Raw genomic sequence first — 25,772 nt, forward strand, 5'->3', positions numbered from 1 at the left:
AAGTTTTTTATTTTACTCAGTTACCCTGATAGATAATGGCCTTCGTTTTCTGAAGTAAAACCCAAACCAAAGCTCAAAGGTTTTGCCATTGCCACATCTGAACCAAAATAAAGAACCCCGAAGAAAGTATTGTGTCCTGTGTGTTCCTAAAATTCACGGGTTACACAATTAAATAAATAGACAGATAGACAGACAGATAGATAGATAGATAGATAGATAGATAGATAGATAGATAGATAGATAGATAGATAGATAGATAGATAGACAGACAGACAGATATCTGTTTCTATCCCTTTTCTGCTGCTTTCATTCCACATCATTTTAGCATCTGCAACACATGTCATTGTGGAGGTTTTTTATCATACATACTTTATCAGAAGCATTCATCTATCAATACTGCTGCTCAAGTGGACAACAAGAGGATGTGTCTAACACGTTTATTCAGCAGGGAGTGAATGTCATGTCTTGTATTATGCTAACACTCTCCTTCCTAACTCACCAAGATTACCATAATATCTCTTATTTGTGCTATTCGTCCTATTTTTATGTATTATTCATGAGCTTAAGCATACCTACCTGCCATCTTTATTCACCAGAGATAAAAAAAAGACCGCAGTTCATAGCTCTTTGAGAAGGAAAAGGAAAGCATATCACACCACCCAATCAAAGACATGTTTTTAAGCATTTGTGCAGCCAGTCGCAGATAAGCCTATAGAGTAATATTAAACACACAGATTGATCAATGGCACAGTATAGGGGCTAGGAAAGTGAGAGAGATGGATGCATGTAGCCATTGAAAGGAGTCTGATCGATTCCCTGATGGATGCAGATAAACAGAAGGTAACTAAAGACAGCATCAGAAAGACTTAAGAAGGATAAGCTCAATGTAAACAGATTCACTGGACACACATGCGCGCACGTGCACACACACACACACACACACACACACACACAGACAAGCACACACACAGACACTCACTGGAAGCAGTCTCTCTGGGCAGAGACATTTTTCAGGTACTGTTTTAGGGCTTCACAGAACTCTCCAAGATGCTTCTGGGATACAGTCATCTCCTGGCGAATCAGGTAGAGTGACTGTAGAGAGATACAGAAACAGAGACAGAGAAAGAAAGAGAGAAACAGAGAGAAATAGAGTTGATTAGATTAGATTGGATGCTTTGTTCTCTGAATTGAGTCAAGCCATGTGGATCTGTGGAGGTTACTAACATTAAGTAGGGATGTGAACTGTTGTTGTTTGAAGGGGGATGGATTCAGTCTACACTTTTTTGGAGGGCGAGTACATCCACAGAATGCATTAATCAGTGTGTCTTTCACACTTCATGTCCAGTGTTCAACATAACACAAGAGTTTTCTTTATTTTACACTGAGAGGAAGTAGCGCCTTAGCGTGCCTTCTCACTGATGTGTTACCTCATAGAACTCTGTAACTGCAGCCAAAAACAAGTGAGGGGTATGCACATTAGATGAGAAAATCAATACCACACAATCTTTTTGAATTTAAGAAGCCATTTGCAACACCCAATCTTAAAGTTATTCATTGAGTTTCACTTTAAACTGAAGTGCCTCTCGCAGCGTATTTGAGGACGATAACCCAAATTGTAGTTACGCCTGTTTTATTCAGAATGAGGGGTTGTATTGTCTCTTGCGTGACTAAAATCCAGCCTCTTGCTTCTGACAAACATACAGTGCACAAAAGAAACTTGATTACTGCCAAAGAAGTGAAAAGGTAATGAAAGTGCCCTATTCAACAGAAAAAACAGAAGCCTCTTCCAGCCTATTCATCTGAAACCTCATCCATTTTACAGAACAATCTTCATGAGTTATATGCATTTCATTTAATTATATCTTTGTCATATGGACTATCACACAGAACTCCTACTCCTTTTCTAAACTGGTACATGCTGTCATCCAGTGCCCATTGTGTGGATCTGCAGCGAGATGGTTTTGTTTGATCAAATAATCTATATGCCCTAAAAATACATCACTGGAAATTATAGGTTGAGTTATTAAGACTAAAGATCTTCTCCAAGTTAACCTATGGTTACATGGGGCATAGCTCGATTGTTTCAGGGTGCTTATAGAGCAGTGAAATATCAGAGCTGATTACAACGTGAATGTCATTTTCCTGAGGAGGGTGGGGTACGTCTTAATGTGTCCTGAAATAATAACTCACGAGCACATCTCCTATATACGTAAGATTAACCCCTCCATGTTTCTACATGACCAGCTGCTTAGTATTGCCAATCTACTTAAAATGCTCATTGGTTGTACTGAACTGGTACACGCATATTTTGAACTGGTACACGCGTATTTATACTGCTCCTTCCTCTCCTTTCACTAGCAGGTGGGAGCCATAAAAATTAATTGAAACTATTAGGAACTTTTGTCTGACAGCACCATTACAAAACAGCTTCACTCCTCCCCCAAGGCCAGGGCAATAATTGTGCTGTTGCCCTGATAATAAACTCCACACTTTATCAAGAGGAATCCATTGACCAATGCACCCTTTAACACAATCAGAAACACCGCATTACCCATCCCACCCCAATACTTAATCAGAATCATTACACACCGCCTCTGGTTCAACTGGTGGAATAACTGAATAATAACAGAGGCACACAGGGCTTCTGAGCCAGTCATTTTATTCAACACTGATTCGGTTCCTAACAAGCCAAATTTGGGTCTGTCATTTGTCTTTTGAGTATGTTAGAATTGCTCTGGGTTTAATTCACAGTGTGAGGGCTTCAGGCGATAAAGCGCTGCCCCAAAAGTCACCAGAAACACAGAGGAAAAATCTCATTATGTCACAAGGTTCTTCAAGCACATATTACTTTCAGTTAACAATTTCATATCGACTCAACCACTCTGTACTTGGTATTCATAGACCTAGTTTCACAACCTCTCATGTGCAGAGAATTTGTGAATTTCGCGAAGCACTGGTAGCATGTGTACGTGTGTAAATATGGGGTTACACATTTCTGCATGTATGTGTGTGTGTGTTGGTGTGAATGTCCTGCTCTGATGCATTATATATAGGTAGGACAATTCAACTCTGCTTGAAACTCTTTGGGGTTCATTAGTCTTGATCTCTTGCTGAGCTTTACGGAAACACAAAAGACAGCACAATCCAACACCACACACGCACACACACACACACTTCACACACACACACATTCAAACAAATGATTGTGGCACTGCATAACCTTAAACATGATTGTGGCACTGCGTAACCTCATATTAATAAATGAGTGTGTGTACATGCCAACAGAAGAGTACAAAGAAAGTGTATAGCCTCAATAGTGTCAAACAGGGAGAAGCTTCAAAGTGGTGTAATGAAAATTGTCATCTCCATGGAAACAGGGGAGTACCACCTCATTTCTGCCTTTCATTTCAGTCTCCCTCTGTCCTCTTGCCCTAAATATCTCCCCAACACACTAACTAAATTGTACAGTATTCCTTCATACTCATTTGCATTTATTTACATATGCAGCTTATCGTCAATGGGATTAGAGCGCTCTGTCCTGGGCCAAGAATAGGCTCATCTCCAAAAGGGACTGTTCTCTTTCTGCAACCATCCACATGTTAATGCCTGCCAAATGAACAAGAGCAGCTTCCACATTCACATTTACACATGTCCCTCTAAAGACTGACACTGACTCTCTCTCTCTCCTTCTATTGCTCGCTTTGTGGCTTTATCGACAGAGCTTCTGATTTATATTGCAGTTTGCCAATCTGGAGAAATACTGTGTGTGGTCCAAGAAGGAAAATTTAAATTGACAGAACATGGAATACTCTCTTTCTTAAAAAAAAAGTCTTTAAAAATGTGCTGAGGCAACAGATATGCACAACAGCTGTGTAACGCAAGACTGATGAAGCATTCCTTTGCAAGTCTCCCCCTAACTTGACTGGAAAGCCTGAGTAGAGCTTTCTGGAAGGAGAATGAGGAAGAGATAAGAGGTAACTGTCCTGTTATCACATCGTTTCAGGGGTCAGCATTGACCTGCTGTCCAATTAGAATTCTGCAATCCAACAGTCCAACCGATTGCTTGTTTAGTGAGCCATTACATTGTAACACTTTCCTTACGTTTAATAAGCATTCTAGAGCAGTGGGACCAATCGTCAGTGACCAGCAAAGCATTTTATACTCACATCTATCTCTCTAATTTACAAAATGCAGTATGGGTAATGTTTAATTATTAATGACCAGACCTGTTTGAAAATGTAGTTGTATTTGAACAGTTCAGCTCTGTCCTAATACAAGGCTCCTCTGTCCTGTGCCCTTTTCAACTAAAGCTATTGAAATTCTGTCAGGACTAAATATGCTGGAACAATATCAAACAAATGTCATATGAATGCCTTATAGAGACTTTCTAATGGTAACAAGTCAAGGCCGGTGGTCAGGAAAAGATTACAAAGAAAGGCTAAAGAGTGCTGGGACAGGATCAGGCATTCACATACAGCACATACATATTTATTCCTCTTCCAAATATGGATTTGTCAAAATGTTGACCAAGTAATTGAAAAATGTGATCACACTGCCAAAGAAAGCCACATATTTTTGGTGATATTATCTCCAAAGTCTTCTCAAAAAATATTTTCAAGAGTTGGCAGGGTCTCACACTGAAGCTGTGTTTAGTGAGTTTACTGTTAAACTCTGTTAAACTTGAAACAAGATGAAGAAAAAGCTGAGCGAGAAAATCTCTTTGCCCAACCTCTCTCCAACACAGACTGTCAATACCCCATCTGTCCTCCATATGCCTGCATTGAGAACAAACACAAACCAAACATGGCATGTGTCTCAATATTCATATCAACAGATAGCAACATCCTTCAATCAACATGCAAAAATATCCTAATGTTCCTTTGGAGAAGAAGAGGAGTAATTTCTACGACGTGATTCTGAGCTAAGCGGCAACATTACCATAATTATCAGGGCAAAAAAAAATCAAACACATTTTGACCCCAGAGTGATCGATCAGTCTGAAAGCAAACTGCCTAACGTTATGAGTGGGCTTTAATGCTGGTGAACAAGACACTTTTTCCACCACAGCGAGCGTTATGAGGCTGTTAAAGTATTACAAGACAATTAATATTCATCTCTGTGTGTATGAAAAAAAATCATCTAATTTGTTATTAACTATGATATGAAAAACCACTGCTTTAAAACACCCTCCCCTTTGCTATTTCCCTCAGTGCAGGGTCAGACAAACAGCTTGGTCTCTGTGTGTACAGTGTTTCTCATTGAATCCTGCAGTGTGTTTGACTGGTCACTCTCACTTCAGCATTATCTTCTGGCCTTTCCAATAGAGCCTTATTGCTCGGTGTGGGCATAAGTGAACACACACCAAAGCAAGTGTCTATCATATCGTTCAGTGCTGTCAGGTGAAGCCAATTCTAATCCTGTTTGTAGGGAGCAAATGACAACTTTAAAAGCTGACGAGGATTAATGGGAGAAAGGCAATGATTCAATTTGCTCTGATCCCTCAAGCATCAATAAGCCCGGCGTAAATCTGTGGGCCGGATGCGTGACACTCAGCCGTGGAGCAAGTGACCTCAGCCTCTCAGAGGTGGAGGAGGACAGACAGTGAGACAAAGAGAGAGAGAGACAGAGAGAGAGACAGAGAGAGAGAGAATGTGGAGAGGGAAATCAGGGAAAAGCAGTGATAGTGATGTTTTGATAAAGACATGAGGTCCATCAAATCCAAGTCTCAGTGTCCCTGCTGCAAATGTTAAAAATCCATCTCACAGACTCGGACACAAATCCGTCTCCACAGTCCTCTCCACGTTCACACACCTAGTCGACTCACAGCAGAGGCTATGTAGACATATAACATATAGACATATAACTATATATATATATATTTGTATGTGTCTGTAGATATAGATACAGATACAGATATAGATAGATAGATAGATAGATAGATAGATAGATAGATAGATAGATAGATAGATAGATAGATAGATAGATAGATAGATAGATAGATAGATAGATAGATAGACATAATGTATATATATGCTCAAGTAAGGGAAATGTCATATCAATTTATCAATTATCTGTCTAGTCTTAAATAAAACATGCAACTTGTCATGCCCATGGATACAGAGTTGAAAGGAGAGCAAATAATCAGATTGTCTCCTTACTGGAAAAAACGGTTGGGCAGGTTCCCAGTAGCTTACTGAACCCACACCACGATCATGTGTGACTGAGAATTAAATGACTCTGTGTTCATTGCTTTAGAGCACTGAACATAGCACCAGAATTCCAAGATGACAAAATTATGTAATAGCGCACAGCTACATTATGAACCATCTATGTTTTCATGTTGCCTTAAGGTGTTGATGTCAATTTTCACAACGTGTCATAAGGCAGGTACACTGCCTGGCCAACAAAAAAGTCGATTTGGAGCCTCTGGAGGCAGTGTTATGATCTGGGGCTGCTTCAGTTGGTCAGGTCTAGGCTCAGCAACGTTATGTGGCAATAAAATGAAGTCGGGTGAGTACTAGAATGTATTGAATGACCAGGTCATCCCATCAATGGTTTTTTTCTTCCCTGATGGCATGGGTGTATTCCAGGACGACAATGCCAAGATTCATCGGGCTCAAACTGTGAAAGAGTGGTTCAGGGAGCACGAGGAATCGTGTTCACACATGAATTGGCCACCACAGAGTCCTGACCTTAACCCCGTTGAAAGTCTTTGGGATGTGTTGGAGAAGACTACAGAGTGGTTCAACTCTCCTGTCGTCAACAAAGTCTCAGCCAAAAATTAATGCAACTCTGGGTGGAAATAAATGTTGTGACACTGCATAAGTTTGTCGAAACAATACTACGGCAAATGAACACCGTAATCAAAGCTAAAGACGGTCCAGCAAAATAGTAGAGTACACGACTTTTTTTTTTGGCCAGGCAGTGTACTTCAACATATCAGTAGCCTCTGGAAATGTCAGAGACACAAGTAGCTCAGAGAAAAAGTGCAGAAGACAAAAAAAGATCATGCATTTATCCATCCATGCACTGCTGTGTATCATTTAGGCAAAGCAGCACATGCCAAGCCCAGCTAATTATGAGTGAGCTAATCAAGTGATTAAGAAGCTGAGCATGTGATTCCCTGTGCATGCTGGGAGATCATGGGGGCGATCCCTTGCCGATGTCGGAAGTGTTTCCGACAAGTGGCAGTTCTGGTGGCATCTTGGAAAAATGTGGGACCATCACCAGCAACAAGAGAATAATTTGAAGGTGTACTTCCAAATTACAGTCCAAAGCCTCTGAAATTTCCCAAATATTCCTTGTGATTGTACCCAAAACACAACGGCCACCTTTTTAAGGGTCCAACTCCTTTTCTGAGTTAGGTACAAAGGTACCCTGAAGGATGAACAGTTCATTTGGATGTCTTTACTTATTTGATTATTTGTTTGTTTGTTTACTTATTTATTGGCGAGCATGCTTTTTGTGCACCAGAGATGCTACGGTACTTACGGCACTGGTCGTCCCATCAGTGTCTGTTAGCCGCTGATGCAGGTCAAACCATACTGTCTGTAACAAGAAACCAAAACAGAAGAGCCACTCGTCAATCCACTGTCTCTTGGCAACACCACACTGGTGTTTGCCAATCACGGTCGAGAGGCCACGCCCTCCCTCACAGATTGCTGGTGTAGTTCTCACCAGTCAGTGCCCACATACATTAGATATGAGATAAGAAAACAAAGCTAACTGTCTCTCAAGAGGGTTACAAACCCACAATCTTGAGAGAACTATTGGTGCATCTTCAAATGCAGTGTGCACTATTCATATGCAATAGTGCTAAAGGGGTTTATCAGAAAAAAGAATGTAAAGCTTCTGATTCAAGTCTCAACGGTGACATATGAAGGACTGTCAGCACAATGGGAATGAAGAAAATGAAATGGAGAGGAAAATTTCAGAAAAAATAAGCTCAGCAAGAATAAAGTATGTGAAGATCTGGTATATATTTCAGTGTTTATGCATTTGTGTTTGAGCCTATGCTGAAGTGACAAATCATTAGACAAGTCTGAAAGACTCCACTACCAGTAGTCATACCAAAAATGTAAGTAGAACAAAAACAGATCTCTTTCTTATCAAAGAAAATCAAAATAAATAACTGCTCTGAGATCAAATCTGAAACAAGTGTATTTGCCATTAGTGCCAGATATACCCACTTTACAAGTGTTCACAAAGCATACATTTTCTTCCCCAAACCTGAGGTGAGTTCATCTCTATTAGTCCCTCCTCATCACAGCTTCATTACCACTCAAAGGTTCATTTCACCACTCAGTGACAAAAAAAAAAGGCTTTGGTAAATGTGTTATGCAGATTCACATGGGGCACAAAAGATCCCCACAGGGTGAAAGAGAGACAGAGACTTGATCTGAGCACAGAAGTGGCTTATGTTTCACCAGATGAAGTGACATTCTGCCAAGAGAGCCACATCTGTATTGTCTGATGTCACTCCAAAGCCTCTATCTCATTTGGCACAGAGAAAACGCCTGCAGGTAACATTTCATCTCTCTTCCCAGTGGAGGCCAAGAGTTTTTCTCATCTAAGTTTTATGCCGCAAACAAATGTTTAAAAAAAAGAAAAAAGGAAAAAAGGACAGAGTGAAAGTGTGAGCGATATTCTGTCATGAAGCATCACAAGATCTTCTCAAGGAAACTCAATATGTTCTGAAAAGACGTTCTGCCACAGCACAGGGACAGTAGACAGGACCAAAGGGCAGAGACATTACACGTGTCCTTGAGTTTGTGCACATGGTTTGAATGTTTTAGAATAGATTTAGAATAGACCTGTGTGACCTGACCTGCTACCACAACTGACAAATGAGGCAGGACATGATGACTGCATGATGTCTTTGTGTGGTTGATGGGGGAAGACAACTGGTGGCTGCATCCTTCCTTCAAATGAATAGCAAAGTACATAATGATTGGTAATGATGGTACACTCGCAGATGTCTCTCTCTTATCATGGGCTCTGGATGGTGGATTAACTGTCATACAGTGAGTGGAGTCATGATGGCAGGAACCTCTCTGCTGGGTTTTTTTTTTTGGGGGGGGGGGGGTCACCATAGAGCTGGGGGCCTTTATAATGACACAACAGGAGGGAAAGGAAATGATGCCTTCTCCATCCTCTCATGAAGAGCATAATGGGGATGGGGGTGGGGGGCACATTATGCAAACAACAAGAGAGCTCTGATGAGGACTGTTCTCTTCTGTCATGCTGCGAGCAGGGCCCAGGTGACCCTGGGTCAGACTGCCCCTGCTCCAATGTTTGTGAAGGGGAGAGAGAGAGAGAGAGAGGGAGAGAGAGAGAGAGAGAGAGAGAGAGAGAGAGAGGGAGGGGGAGAGAGAGAGAGAGAGGGAGGGAGAGAGAGACAGAAAGAGAGAGAGAGAGAGGGAGAGAGAGAGGGAGAGAGAGAGAGGGAGACAGTCACAGTCAGTGTTCGGAACAGATGTACTCACATAAGACGGAACATTTCCCCTAAAAGTAAAGAGACACAATGTGGAGGGGGAAAAAAGAGGTAGGACATCACAGAGAAAACGACTGAAAAGTAAAAGATGAGATGAAAGAAGTTTGTGTAGTCGCTCATGGAATCATGAAAACACACTCTGATGATGAAATTAAAGAAGCTCTGAGTATAACCACTGAGCATGTCAACTACAACAGATTCCTAAAAAAAAGAAAAAAAGGAAAAAAAAATTCAAGAACTCCAAAAGAGGAGTGCTTGTCGGATAGTTCCACTGAGAAATAGTTTGAACACTCTGGTTTCTTTTTTGATGATTTGAGCAGTCTTACCACTGAGTGTGTAATTACAAGCTGTCTTTCACAGAGGACTTGTCATTGCTTTTATAAAAGTGTATAGCAATTATAATGAGTTCGCCTTCATCACATGTGGCAACAAGACTGTGGCATTTTTATTATTTCTTTTTTTTACCCTAACATAATAATACATTACATCGTTAAACTTGAGAACAAGAGTGACAACCGCATAATGACCACTAGGAAAGGTTTGAATCACCTTTTTAAATGAGTTGATTCTGGTAAAAAAAAAAAACAGTCTCCTGCATTGAGGGACATGAAACATGAGACAAGTGGAATTTATTACCTAAGCTAATTCTAAGTACAAATACACTATCTGTATTTATTTAAACTATTTAAAGTAAGCCTTTCGTAGTCTAAATGGAGAATTCCAAGTAACTTTAGGAAGAAACCCCCCTGAGATACAGATGTAATTGTTCTTTTAAATTCATCCGGGATGCAGTCTTCTAATTATGAAAAAGCACTTTCTTTTTCCTTTTCATTACTCTCACTTTAAAATATGCACCTGGTGCGTAAAGACAGGACAGAGGGTTGATCTCTCGTAATCCATCTCTGGATCAGCACACAAAGAGACGCACTCTGGGCCTTGGGGTGTGCTTGGAGAGCCACAGATACACTCAATTCATTCTTTCATCCTCTTTGGGAAGTGACGGAACCTTCCCTGTACTCACAGAGTGCTTCACTGAGCGTGGAATCAACCTGCCTCAGCTATTTTTAGCTCCTCCAATAAGAAACCTGCCTGCCAGAAACAGCACAATCAGCTGGGGACTCCATTAAATCTACCATTCTCACAGTCTATGAGACATAGGAAATGAACGGAGAAAAGAGAGAAGAAAAGAGAGAGAGAAAGATGAACGGTGAGCAGGGAAGAGGAAGTGAGGCAGAGAGAAGCTGAGAGCGAAAGGAGGTAGAAGCAGGGAGAGAGAGGAGAGAGAAAGGAAGACAGCAATAAACTTATAAATTGCAGTAGTTTGGATGTCAGTCTTCTGTTATTGCTTCCTCTGTTACTCTTTACCCTGCTTCCCCTCTTCTCTCTCTCTCTCTCTCTCTCTCTCTCTCTCTCTCTGTCTATCTCTCTCCCCTTTCCTCCTCTATCTCTCTCCACACTAGACTTTGGCAGTAAATAAATGGAAACAAAAATAAGATTACTGGATTTGGCCCCTGACTCTGAACAACACAATCAGATTCTCATCCCAGGTCTATGAATGTGGTCCAACATGATTTCCTGGGAGTGTGTCTAAGAGCAGGGCCAATGCAAAGGGCTTGTTTTCCACAAGTACTATGGGGATGAGAAAGGCGGACTGAAATTGCTCTATATGCTGATGAGTCTGGGACAGACGTGAACAGACTGATCTCAATAAGAGTCTATTTACGTGTGCTCCATTAAGGCTGATACCACGGGCGGATGAAAACTGTGTTATACGCACTTCTGTGGGATGGGAACATGGCCGAACAGAGTCCAGAATGAGGAGGTGTGTTTCTCAATTTTTTGTTGTTCAACAACAAACTTCATTCACGTTTCAAGAAATGTAGTGAGGGACTGTGGCTGTAATACATGAAAAGAAGAACTCCTACCTTGTTTTCCAGGCGTCCAATCAGTTCGGCCAGTCGGTTGATCTGCGCTTCGAGGCCCTCTTTCCTTCCCTCCACAGCGCCTGTGCAAAAAGAGACAGAGAGGGAAGGATGGACATTAGCATTTTTCATCACTCTTTCTGTGTATTAGCCTGACTACGCAATAGGCAAACATTTAGAGATATCTAAAAGAGTGTGAATGAATTCACCACAGAAAATGCTAATATCTCTGTCTGTGCTTGAGGTGGCTGGTATGCCACGGCAATAAATCTGTGGATATCAAATATGCAAACTCCAGAACCGAGTACAGAAATTCTGCAGCCTCTGTAGAACGAGCTGGAGCTTCATCCATTGTCACTAATTGTTCAGCTTCAAAAACAGCACATACTAGAGTGCACATGAAAGTACAACAGAAAGTCCTTCGCAGATTTTTTTTTTTAAATGAAGGGGAATAATACTATTTCCACACATCTTTTCTCTCTCTCTCTCTCTCTCTCTCTCTCTCTCTCTCTCTCTCACAATGACATATCCAATTAATGGGAGAAGAAAAAGATTTTTCTATCTTTAAAATCATCACCATTTGACGCGTCAAGCCAATTAGGCAGTGACACTTCTCCTGTGTTTATGAGCCAAGTTAAACGGGAAGGGAGAGGGCACTTTGGAAGACATCAGCCGTAACCATAGCGATGTTGGGAACAGACACAGGGATCTTTTTTTTTTGCCTTTGTAGGGTGGGCTCTGTGCTCAGCTTAGCCTTAACTGTCTCCATGGCTTTCACACACTCCTGGTCCTGTTAGTCTAAGGCAGTCATGGTAATGACATACCGGGTGGTGGTGGGGAGAGAGGAGGGGCATGTTACAGTGTACTGTCAGACACATGGCTCTGGGCAACTCATAACTTATTCTCTAACGCACAAACACACACACACACAGGCACGGTGTAGGGCGCATGGACGAAACAATTTTTCTGTGAGAAGCTGCACACACACACACTTTTGAGAAGAGATACCTAATTAGTAAATGTGTAGAATTTTAACATCAGACTGGAAAAAGTTTACAGTGAAACCAGTGAGCCAGAGTAAACTGAACTATTTATATTATTTGCATAAGCTGAAACTTCAAAAATTTCCACATATCAGTTTCTGACACAAACAGTTTTCTATGATATAATGACTGCAGCTCACATCATCTAAACTGAAGAGAAATTCCATTTTTTTAAAAAAAAAAAAAAATCTTATTTTTGAAGTCCTGTGCCTTGTGCTGACGCATGTGAAATTGTCACGGAAACATTTAGGCTGCACAGCAATAAGCACATCTGCAAAAGATATGATTAACAGAGCTAAAAGAGTCATCAGCTGAGTCTTGGACCAATAACTCTGTACTCGAACACGTCACTGGAGTCAACTACCATTCCCAACACTGCCTTCCCCTTTAGCAGCCAATCATTACGCTCACCTGTCTTCCTGCCGCACCCCCCCCGCCCTCCCTTTACTCAGAACTGGAGCAACCTACATCAGTGACCTGCCTCTACAGCTAGACCAGGCCAAGTACTGCATGCAGAGTGTTTTTTACACATCAAGCTTGTAGGTGCTGATTTTCCAGTCTAAAATATCCAAAGCGTTCATTTCAGTATTCATTCACATTCACAGAACTCTCACAGTGTTATGTTTACTCTCCGATAATGCATGTACTCTGGTGAGTGTGAGTTATATAATCACTTTAAATGTTCCCCTAATCCCCAGTTAATTTAATATTGGCGAATTTGTTTGTCTCTTTTGAGTCTAATCCAATATTGATCAGTTTCTTACTCCAGAGCACATGGAGATTGTGCCTGCAGCTCTCTGTAGCTGATAATTATGCACACTGTCCAATGAGAGAGGAGTAACAGCTTGCAGAAGAATTCAGTCTCTTCCTCTTCAACGTTCTTCACCCTACTCTAACGCTAACTACCATTGTTAGCTCAACACCACAGACTCTCACACTTTCTTTCCGAGAGATATACCTCTTTTCTTCAAGCGCACTGTAAAGGAGCTTCTCAGTGTGTCTGAGAGAACTGAGAGAACTGAGAGAACGTTTAAATTTAGCTTCTTGTCTGGAAAAATGTTTTCTGATCAATAAGGAGCGGAGACAGAAAACACAAAGGAAATATGCAGTCTGCCATGTCCAAGACAGGCGACTCAAGGAAACAGATACTAAGAAATGGAACTGGAGTGTGTATATGTGTGAGTGAGATGTGTGTGGTAATGTGTATGTGAGTGTGTGTGAGAGAGAGAGAGCGAGAGAGAGAGAGAGAGAGAGAGAGAGAAGGGAGTGCATGTGTATAAGGTAGAAGGAGAGAAGAAAGCACAGAAGAAGAAAGAATCATGGAAAAACAGGGAGAAAGAGGACAAACGTGTAAGTGTGTGTGTGTGTGTGTGTGTGTGTGTGTGTCTGAGAGAGAGATACAAACAGAAGCAAAAGTGTGTGATTGTATGTGTGCAAGGGAAGGGGGCAGTTGGGGCAGGGAGTGGGGAGAGAGCAGAGCGTGACAGGAGGGGAGAGTTCTTTTCAGTAAGGCATTGATCAATATATTTCTTCCTGCAGCTCATAAAGGACAGCCTGAACAAAGCTTTCTCCAATCAAGGCTCTGTCTGGAAAAGCTGAAAGCCCAAATAGCTGCTTTTATCATGTAGAAAGTCATCTTTATGTGTCTCTGGGGGAAGATTAAGGACCTGTATCAGGCTGTAAGCTGCAACCTTAAAACAGACCCTTTCAATACACTTCTGCAATATCACTCCACAGACATGGCTTTATCGAACAAGGCGACTCTGCAACGACAAAATGATTGAGATCTCAGTGAACTACGACCAATAAAGATTGTGCTGATTGAGGATCATCAATCAGCGCATTTCTAGTGCTGTTTTGCTTACATGGCAATAGGCTGTTTCTATAGCTGTAACTCTGCACCATTTGCTCTGGGGGTGATAATGTTGAGAATGGTTGAGTGGTAGATTAATACCATACATTGGGAGGCACGGCATTAGTCCATGATTATACAGTGTCAACAAATGAACCAATAAATCACCCAGCAACATTTATTAGACTGTTATATGGGAACTGACACTAACAGCCAATAAGAGTCTCCTATATACGTGTCAGGTACTCATATCAACTGCCTGGCTGTTCTGTTAAAGCGAGAGACGGGGAGAGAGAGACAGAGGGAGAGAGAGAGAGAGAGAGGGAGAGACAGAGGGAGAGAGGGATAGAGAGAGGGGGAGGGGAATCAGAGAGAACTGGAGAAGGAGGCTGGGAGAAGAAGGTTGGGGGGGGGGGGCGCGTGTACAGCAGAACTTCAAAGACGTTTGTTGCTACTCTATCTCTGTCACACATATTCTCCATAAAAAAACATTTGAATTAATTTGTGAAGCCATAGCCAAAAGCTCCATATGTTCTGTGGTACTGTGCTCTGATTGAAATTCAGCAATGGTCTAAAGGAAGCTAGGGGGAGGTTTTTTTCCCAACTCACTGGAAATAATTTTGTGTTTCAACACATTTTAACACATAAGACATAGACCAAAGTCCCAGTGTGTGGCAACTTTGCATGAACAAAACAGTTAATTTTTTAAATATTTATTACATAATCCCTTATACAGGGTCTAAACCAGACAGGAAGGAGGAAAAGCGTGTTTATTGATCACAGGACACCTGCTGGACCATGTTTGTATTGAATTACTACAGAAAATAATGAGCTTTACAAGATGCAGAGTATGTTAGTGTATGTATATGGTGTTTATGCTGTCACAAGACTTTCACTGAATTATAGATCTAGGAACTTGCTGTACTGTTGTAGTTAAATTGTCTCTGGGCCATTTCAGCACAGACACAGAACCACGGCTAATCTAAGTTTTCTCAGACTACACTCTTGCAGCTGGGCTACAATAAAGAAATTGACTTAATATTTACATTTTTCTCTGTAATTGGTTGATTATTATAGTTTCAAGTCTGCTTATCAGACAGAACGCCTGCTGTGCACAACAACCCACACTCATACAGCCCTGATTTACCTAATCAAGGTCCCAATGACAGGCAGCACTGCTGAATCAGGCGTGCCAGGCTAGAGTCTGGAGCAAAAGACTGCAACTTGAAATTGTAATTGCCCGCGTGGTCGGCACCTATTGCACACCTGTCTGGCCAAGAGGGGGTCTCCTCTCTCTGTGGTCCTTCTCAAGATTTCTCCCATTTTCCCATTTCCCTTTTGGGTTATTGGGGAGTTTTTTCTTGCCCGGCATGAGGATCAAGTCAGGGGGTGCCGTCCTGTTTTGATTTTGATTGTTGTGGCATGTAAAGCCCTTTGAGACTGCAAACAGTGATATTGGGCTCTAAATAAACTTGAAACTTGAAACTGCATACACTGCGGTTCCATAAGAGTAGATTTGTCCAGCCCACGGTCTAAGTAGAGCCACTGTCAAAATAATACCACCTGTTCCTCAGAGGCTCTCTTCTTATGGAATGTTTGGGTAATTATGCAAATGTTCAGTTTTCCTGGGCTTTGATTGACTGAGGTTAAAAGGAGAGAATGAACTGTATTGTATTAAAATAAAAAAAAAAAACAAGAGTCAGATTGAGCAGTTGTCCTGGGGCTGAACTGAGGTCTGCTGACACATATATATGAGTAAGACCTCGGCCCCGATGGGAAGGGCATTCAGAGTCCCGGTCATAAACATCATGAAAATCTTTGGAACCTCCACTGTTACTCCTTATAACTTGCCTGACAGAAAAATTCTGTTTGATGCATAAAAGCTGTTCATCAGATCTGTGAGAGAACCCAGACTCTGTGCAGTCTGTGCAGAATGGTGAGGGGGGGGAAAAAAGGAGTGAAAGATAAGAACAGATGTGAGTGGAGCATGTCCGTAACCTCACCTGCCCCTGCACTGATGTTCTTCACGGCGTCTTTGGCACTGACTCTGTTGTTGGGTGGATAATCCGGTACTGGACTCTCATAGCACTTCTCCGCCACACGTGGACTGGTCTTACTCTGGTAGGATCTAGTTCAAAAAAGAAAGTTTCTTTTTTTAAAAAAAAAGAGATGTCATCATGTTGATTATGCAGTAGGAAGTGATGTTAGTTATTTATCAAACAGTTACACAGTTAAATTAAAAAACAAACAAAAAAAAACAAACTCAAATTGCAGTGCACCCCGTTTGGTTATGCTGCTCATCTATGGCGTCGACTGCACTTTCCACAGAGTTAAGAAGAGACTGGATCTGATTGGCTGATTCCTTCAAAAGGAAACGCGTCACAAACTGTTCAATATTGGTTCCCCTCTCATATACCTGTAAAGAGAAAGATGGACAGAGAGAGAGAGAGAGAGAGAGAGAGAGAGTGAGAGTGAGAGACAATAATGAGGTAGGGAAGGAAAGGGGGAGAGAAAGAGCAGGAGAGGAAGAGAGAAAGAAGAGGTGAGGATGTGATAAAAACCATGTCAGCACATTTTTAAAAATCTTACTCATGAATATCTGATGAGGTCTTATCCAGGCCTTTCTATTCCAGTGTTAGCTTCACTCCAGCTGAGTTAAGTTAATGCAAATGTCAGGTTTTCCTAGTGCTCAGAAGTGTTCAAGGTTAAATGAAAAAAAAAACTCTTGCTATGGTATACAGACATTACAGGAAAATAACAGAGTAAGATAAATATGCTGAGGAACACACTTATAGACACACACACACACTTATAGACACACATACACTTATACACAAGGCCTCTAAGGTAAACAAGCCATTTTGAAGAGTGGTAGGGTCAAAAACCAAAGTTCTCTTAGACCAAAACGTCATGTCACACACTGGTCTTTCAAATCCCATGAAAACTGATCTAATAACCTTTTCTGCTGCGTCTCCATCTAGATATAACCTTGAAATGCCATTGCCCAGTGTGAACATCATGTGTTAAAGAAAGGTTTTTAAATGAGACTGAAACGATAACACCTTCAAGGAAGTGAAGACTAGAAATGACCAACTTCTTCTTGCTATTATATTTTTAAATGGTTAATAAAATCACCACACACAGACATTATCTGTATGCTTTGACTGTGTGATTAATGAGACCATTTATGACAGCAGCTACTCTGCTGTCCACATCATTTCCAGCTGCTGTCTTCAAATGAAAAAAAAAAAAAACTGTTTTATGAACAAGGCTTCAGTCAACTCCAGTGAGTTTTTTTTAATAAAAGGGGAACTGAAGTGTTAGTGTTCTGGCATCAGTGAAGACTTAAGAAAAACAGCCTGATGTTTTAAACAGATAAAATACAGAGCCAGTCATGACTGAGAGGCTAACCATAGTATTTTCAGGAGTGCTCACTGTAAAGATCTGTGTGGCATATATTATGGGACTGATGTGAAAACTGACCATTCTCTGAGCCCACCTGTCTCTCTCTCATTACACACAGACAGTCAGTCAGGCATTTTCTAGAGTAGACATCAACACGCAGAACATAAACTACTCTATAAAACTCAGAGACAGCTCACCTCACGTTAAGGACCATGAGACTAAGGAAAAAACTATTACATTTCTGTCAATTACATAATGCAGCACTGACAGATAAGAAAGGTTTAATTGGATTGAATTCTGAAAAATCTTAAAATTTATTCTTCCATATTATGGGTATTCCTGCTAAACCCACAGAGAGCAGAACACCATGAAGTGGGCACCAATCTGCCTCTCTGTCAGCAAAAAAGTGAGATAGAGAGAGACAGATAGAGAGGCCAGGACAGGAGCAGAGGAGTAAAGGGTCATCCCTCTATCATTTTACTCCTCTGTCACACCGGGGTTTGGTGTGCCTGGTTGGCTCGGTAAAGAAGCGACTGGGGGACCTGCTAGGATTCATTCCAACTCCGGCTCTGGCTCAGCACAAATGCAATGTGTTTTAGAGCCACTCAGAGCCTCAGTGCACATCAGCAAGCATCGAAACAGCAATAAAACAATACTTATAGCAACATTTTCCCTACAGCAAGAGGTTCTTTTCTACAGCTTAAGGAGAATGAAAAGGAGACAAGTCAAAATGCGAAAAAAAGCAGGAGGTTCTTTACCACAACATGAGGAGCAGAAAATAGGTAAAATATACTAGCAGGTGCCAATACCATCAGCTAAACCAAGTCACAGCATTAAACTACTGTGCATACAAGTGGAATGCACAGATGGCATTTGGCAGTTAGAATTGCAGTGCAACTGTGTGCAGACAATTAAAAACTAATTAGCATGATATTAAAAAAAGAGGTTCTCTAACCAGCTGCCAAAAGGGAGGATCATTAGACATGTATAATATACAGAAACAATGTTGAGGGGTGGGGGACTTAATAGAGGACTCAATGCTGGGCCACTGTCATTACTGGATATACAAGATATACCAGTGACATATCCTATATGCAAGGACACAAGTCCAAATCCCAAAGTGATGGAGAGTTAACAAAGTCCTCTAGAAACACAGGCAGGCTCATGTGAGTAGCAGTCCGAGGATTACAAAGAGAATGAGTCAGGGGATTGTTACCGAGAGAGTGTGTCGCTGAACGATAACAAACCCTGCCAAGAAACAGGTGTGCCCAGGTTATGCCTGGGACGAGAGCGTGCGTTGTTTTTTTTGTGCACAGACAGGCTGATAGTTATCAGCAAAAGCTATTTGTGGTACAGTCCTGACAATTGCTGATCAGGAGAGACAATTAGGCTCTAATGGTTTAGATGACAAGAGTCTTATCTTATTACTGGGGATTCTCTACTGTGTCGATACAGGAATGCTCCGGCCTTAGAGTAACCCGGCTGCATTTTAGCATCTCAAACCAAAGGAAATTGCCACTAAACAAGAGAGTATTCATATTCATTTATTCTCTTCTACCTCCAGAGTGTATAAAATTCAGTAAGTCATTTCAAAGAATAAAATACTAATCAGATATCAAAATGGTGCATTCATTGCAGTGATCCAGAGAAATCATTTCTGGCTGCCGTTTCAGACTGGCTTCACAGCACATACATGTGACTGAGGCTCTTACAGTAATCAGATATTTAATAATTCAAAAGCGATTTCAGAAACCAAAAAAAACCAAAACAAAGGGGGGAGGGTTCAGGCTTGTTGGAGGACCCATGTTCAAACAGCAATTTTCAAAGTGATTAATACATTATGATAACATTTTTTACTATTGGAATATGAGTTTTGTCCCAGCTTCCTCAAATACATTTTTTGCATATTACCAAATGGTGTTGCTAAGTAACATATTGACTCCTGTTGCTAGGATACAATTAATTAGTTCAAGTCTGAGCAGCACTGTGGTGTCTAGAACTAGAAATGTTTAGTGTCTCAAAATAGATGAAGCACACAAGTTAAGTTGGCAAATGTATTTCAAAATAAGCTTATACCTTTGATTTTGTTATGTTCTACAAAGCAATATGAATAACCTTCAATGTAAGTTACTGCCACATGAAAACTGATACTGCATATGGTACGATATTTGATATATGATATATTAGATGCCTACATTTGGCCACAATGGTGGTACACATTACAAAGCCTACACCTAAATTAATGATTTTAGAAAAATGAATGTTTAACAACTGTACCTGGATGGTCACTTTTCCAGGTGAATATTCCCAACATCCACCTCATATTAGAAAAGATTAACTGGCAACTGAAGTACATTTGTTTAGAACTGAACACAGGAGGGTGCTTGATTAATTACCTAAATAGGTGCTTTCACTGACGTTAAGTGACACAATCTTCAGAATTCCCTTGAAGTATAGCTTTAGCTACAGATTTTAAAACATATATTATCCTAGGTCGCATCAGCTGCTATTATAGCTCATATTAACATTCCATTTCAGCAATTTCTCTCCTCGCAAGTACATGGCCATAAGGATTAATTATTTCAGAGAGAAAGGTACAAAAGTATGTGGAGGTAGACAAGTCTAAACCATGCAGGGGCTACACTGGAAGGTATTGTGCAATACAGCCCAGTCTGAATCTGTCACCCGAGCCAGTTAGACAAAGGTTCCGAGAAACTGAGGGGAAAGATTCAATCACAATCGCATTATCCTGGGCTGAAAACAGAGCATAATGCTGTTATTCAGTCAGGGGTACATCCATTCACAGCCCGGGATCCCTGCTACCAAGGCTTCACAAGACCCGGATTAAATCCACAGCCAGGGAGAAAAAGGAAGGGAATGGAAGAGGGGCTTCCTTTTGTGAGAGAGAGATGATTGAGTTGTGTCTTCCTTAACCTGTGTGTCTGGACGTGTGTGTGGGTGTGCGTGTGTGTGAGAGAGTGTGAGTGCGTGTGAGGAGAGGCACACAGAACAGAGAAGTGAATGTTTTGTGCTTTTTTTGCGCAGTGGGAGTGTGCTTTTTCTTTTCTTTTTTTTTTCTTTTTCTTAAATTTGTATTGTAGGTCAGTCTAACCTTGAGTGTGGAGTTAGCTCAAGCCTCATTGAGTTTTTTAGCTCCCAGCGACAAACCTTTGGGACATGCTCACCCCCTACTCTCGCCTCAGTTTCACACATTGTCCACTGACTCAGTTTCAGCAAAGAATTAACCTTGTCACATTGCAGCTGAGAGAGGCTTATATGAATAAAGGCAAAAAAGTCATACTGAAAACTAAAACTCAAGACTAAATCTTGTTTATGTTGCAAAAATCACTTTTAAAAAAACATAAGTCTTGTAAATAATTGGTTAAAGTGTATGCTCATGCTTGACTGCATTGCTTTAAAGAAGCTAAATCAGACTTTTGACAGCCAAGTAGTACACTATGTATCTTTGAAAAAATAAGGCAAAAACATAAAGCTTGGTCTCATTCCCATACCCAATAAATGAGTCCCTTTTAATTTTAATACGAAGTTCCTATAATTGCAAATGGATTAATAGGTGCAAAGGGTGCTTTGGAATCAGTAGAGACAGGGAGAGAAGACCAGCATGAACATGACAGTCAATGTTAGTTTGTCACTGATAAATATAACCAGGGCTCAGAATCTGTATCTGCACCACATGGACAGTGGGCGGTGCCTGGAAACAACAGCACTGCTGAGTAAACGCCACTGCCACCAAACAAGAACAAGGCTCTAATTATAATCACCTCTGACCACATTTTCCAGGCAATTTCCAGGCAGGATGATGTGGGGAAATTAGCATCACAAAGGCCACGGATTTTTATAACAGTGAAAGGCATTTGTTTAGACGGTGATAGAGAATACAGGATGACAAATCTGCTTTTTTTGTGTGTGGGACCGATTTGCAAATGGCCCTTGATTGAGACAGCGGTCCCTGGAATTGACGGATCAAGCAATGCAGAAATTTTCCGGAATTCACCCCCTCTGGGGATGATGATGATGATGAGGATGATGATGATGATGATGACGCTGATGATGATGGTGATGGAAGCATCTCCTACACATTCAAAACCAACAGAAAAAAAAACACTGTAGTTTCCCACTCTTTTCATTTAGTGTCACAAATGACAGGATGAAATGACGTTAATGTCTCTCATTAAACTTGTTGTCAACTGACCACCTGTGTCTTCAAAAGGAAAGACACAAGGCCATGTCAGAAACAAACACACGCAGAAAAAGAGAGAAACTTCCATTGCAGTTTTGTAGCCAGACGCAACCCCCCCCCCCCCCCCCCCCCCCAAAAAAAAAGACGCTTCTGGAAGATGTGGGGTGGGTTATGAGCCTTTGACAACCTCCTTCACACAGGCTGTGAGTTTTAGGCATAGGAGTGCTTAATGAATCACCATCTGAATGTCAAGCAGTCAAATGCAAACCCACTACATGGCCTTCTGCCCAGTGCACTGAGGTATAAAACACAGCCGAGATAGGCCCGCTCCAACTCTGGGCTCGAGCCATTCATAAAAAAAAAAGAAAAAAAAGGAAAAGAAAGAGGATAGATTTAGAGTTGGAGCCTCAGTGGTTTAATGAATGAGTGAAGACAAGCGCTGTGGCAGCATTTTTACCCCTCTATTACCCATGACTGGCTCGATTCGCAGATTACTGCGGTGCTCCACGCAGCCAGCCCTGCCCTGAAGCCCAGCCAGAGTCTGTCTGCTTGACAGGCGGCTTAGAGATGAATCTCTGGACAACAATGAAGAGAAGACAGGAATTCTAAAGCAATGCCTATGGCCAAACAACCACTGGAGAATAAGTAACTTCATGTCCCAGATATGGAGGAAAGACCAAAAGTGAATGGGACAGAGTGAGTGAGACCAAGACAAAACAATTTGGAGAAAACTTAAGCTTGTAACCACTTTTGGAGTGATGTAAATGTGATGAAACACAAAACAATGCTCTAACAAAGAACTTCAAAAAATGGATATCCCTCATCTTTCTGCATAGAATTTCACAGAATTCAGAGGACACTGTGAAATGCTCTACATGCATATTTGTACATAGAGAATTTTACAGTGTCCTTTCACTTTCACTGAGAGAGAGCCAAGTGAGACATGTGGTAATTACTTAAAGAGGCCAATTAAGTCATCTGTTTCTAAGTTAAATGCAGTAATTACAGGAAGGTGAGGGTATCTTTGTGCTGCATTGCATAAAGAATGCAGTGGGTAGATGCATACTGTAATGCGAATGAGAGCGAGAGATGGAGAGAGAAAGAGGATGAAAGAGAGAGTAAATTATACTGCAGTAGAGTAATAACAGTACCGTACAATAACATTACCAGTTATTACCAGCTGTAGTATTCAAAACTGGTCTTGGTCTCAAGACCACATTTTTATGGTCTTGGTCTTGTCATGGACATATGGCACAACTGAATTCCGTCTTGTCACCGTTTCAGACAGGAACAGTGTCTGAGATCTGAGCGATGTTTTGCCCTGTGCAATTTCCCAAATGCCATGTGGGTTAAGATGGTCTCACTCATCAAACTGCAGTAGTTTTGCAGTGATTGCAGTAGTTTTGGTTTGGTATGGTTATGAAGTTGTGCTTACATGAAATAACCTAAACCTCAATTCCTGAAAAAGTCAACATGTATGCAAGCTGAGACTTTTATTTTTATTGACTGGAGAAAGACAGTCTGTCAACTGCAATGTAATCTAATGTTACATAAATGATGCTAGCTAGCACCCAAGCACCCGCAATCATGACAGCACGGCGAAACAATATACGCTTGCTGCATTGTTTTCATGGTTCCACATGGAAATTGGCACTTAGATGCTTTTCTCACATGGGTGGTGGTGGTGATTATTCACATAATCCATTTAGCATAATAATAACATTTCAAGAATTTTTTGTGAAAGAGCTCATGTAGCTTGTTTTTTTTTTAAGCGGTGGGAAAACCCACTCAATGCAGCATGGATCATCATATGAGTCTTGGTTTATTAGTCTTGGCTTAGGTCTTGCTTTTTTCTTGGACTTCCCCCAACTCTCCCCCACCCAGACTTGGTCTTTTCTCAGACCCAACCCTCTCTGGTCTCGCAGTGTCTTGTCTTGGACCTGACCCCCCTGTGGTCTCGCAGTGGACTCAGACTCAAACTAAGCAGTCTTGACTACAGCAGTGGTGTGAGCTCTGGACCGCAGTGTTAACAGAATACAGAGAGAGAGATAGAGGAGAATGTTTGGCCACTTTATAGAAGCACCTCATCTCCATGAATTATAAATTACAGGAACTAATAAGCTTCATATTTGCTCCCAACGGTGAGCCAAGCCTTCGCAGGATGGCAGACATCAGTTTGACTAGCTTCTGTTGTAACTGTGAGAGAGATGATAAGTGTAGGGTTTTACCAATCAAATACTGTATATGGGTGCTATGGCAACACTAGACATACATTCAAACCTTTTGCACTTCTCAGATAACATTCTGAGAACCTGAGGAGTAAACTCTCAGTAAATAACTCAATTTCACTTTTCTTCCTTTTTTCCACTATTAGGGTGTTGGTTTTTAAAGTATATGTCCGTGACTCAGTACCTGATGGCCATACATCCTTCCCCTCCAGATTCCAGACCTATCAATCATCAAACGCCTCTGAAACTTAGGATGCGTTAACATCCTCTGTAGATGAATCAAGGTATCATCAATTTAGACTTCATGGACAGCCAGGTCTTTTGCTTGTGTATTCAGTATTGGCATTTGAATAGCTGATTCAGAATTACAACAACCAATTAAGATACAGTGCACTTGATTCAGAAGTGCTGAGTGTAGTTTCAGATAAATAGTATTACTCTAAGTCAGGAAGGAAACAACTGATTCAGATAATATTAAATGAATAAAAGAGATGACCAAAGGCCTCAGAGTCCTTGTTGAATAAGCCACTGTACATACCAAATTATGAGGTTTAAGTTTGATTTTCCTGTCTGCAAGACAGACACTGTCCCTTTCATTGATGCATATAGAAAGCATTTGTGCTGTCATATGCTCATAAATATGATGCATCAAAAAAATTAAAAAAAAAAAAAGAATTCCTTGTTTTAGCTGCTTAATCTTGCGGCAGATAGAAAAACTGAAGATGCAAATAATTAAAAAAAAACCAACAGATTTCTAATCCAAATAACGTTTAAAAATGGCACTGAATACATGACAACATACTGTAAGTATGTTGTTATGATAACCTACAGCACAACATTTCTAAAGTAACTTTATAGCATATGGACGTTTGAGATTCTTTGCCAAGTTTGTTAGCACTAAAGATTCGCATTTCCTGTCCAACGCTATGGCAACGTGCATCCTCAGAATTCCAGATTTGCCTGTTCTCATACATATTCATAAGATCAGAGAGAGAGAGAGAGAGAGAGAGATGGGGGGGGCAGAGAATGGATGGTAATGCATCAGGTTATTGTTTATGTGTTTATGGGGTGTTTTTGATGTAATCCCCTACACTGAGGATTTGACTCCACTAACAGGCTGCTTTATAACTGCCTCTGTGCTTGGCAGCTCTAGTGTTCCATTATCATACATAGAGACAATAAGAAACAAGGACATCTAAGGTACAGCACAATGAACAAACCACTGATGTCTTCCAACAAAATAGACACATACAACGAATGAGTTATTTCCCAAATGGATTATTTTTCACAATAGACAAACTCACACAAGCACACGCACACACACACACACACACACACACACACGCACACACATAAATACAAACACACAAACAGAAACAAATAGGTCGGAAATGTTCAGAATTACATTCATTCCCTCTTACATTTTGAAATGGCAATACTATTCCATCAACAGACATGCTGCGATATAACCCTCCCTACTAACCCTATTATCAGCCAAGAAATTCAAATGAGGCCCAATTAGATCACTGCTACTGCCGCTCTGTGAATGAGAAGAGCCTCAGTAGGTTCCGGAGAAATCTGGATGAGAGTCTGTTTATAATAACAGATCCATCTTCAAGATAGCCTTC

At 41.0% G+C, this 25,772-nt stretch overlaps 1 protein-coding gene across 1 annotated transcript in view; it reads right to left on the reverse strand.

Moving 5' to 3' along the window:
* Nucleotides 1–25,772, reverse strand: part of necab2 (N-terminal EF-hand calcium binding protein 2) — a 63,482-nt gene that overhangs the window by 2,910 nt on the left and 34,800 nt on the right. The window contains exons 6-10 of the mRNA XM_030766699.1: nt 16,590–16,726; nt 16,314–16,438; nt 11,419–11,498; nt 7,492–7,548; nt 980–1,092 (exon numbers count right to left, since the gene is read on the reverse strand). Of these exons, the coding sequence (XP_030622559.1) occupies nt 980–1,092; nt 7,492–7,548; nt 11,419–11,498; nt 16,314–16,438; nt 16,590–16,726 (512 nt within the window). The remainder of the gene's footprint in view (nt 1–979; nt 1,093–7,491; nt 7,549–11,418; nt 11,499–16,313; nt 16,439–16,589; nt 16,727–25,772) is intronic.

Source organism: Chanos chanos, chromosome 2 (genome assembly GCF_902362185.1).
Source record: "Chanos chanos chromosome 2, fChaCha1.1, whole genome shotgun sequence".
NCBI classification, from domain to species: domain Eukaryota; kingdom Metazoa; phylum Chordata; class Actinopteri; order Gonorynchiformes; family Chanidae; genus Chanos; species Chanos chanos.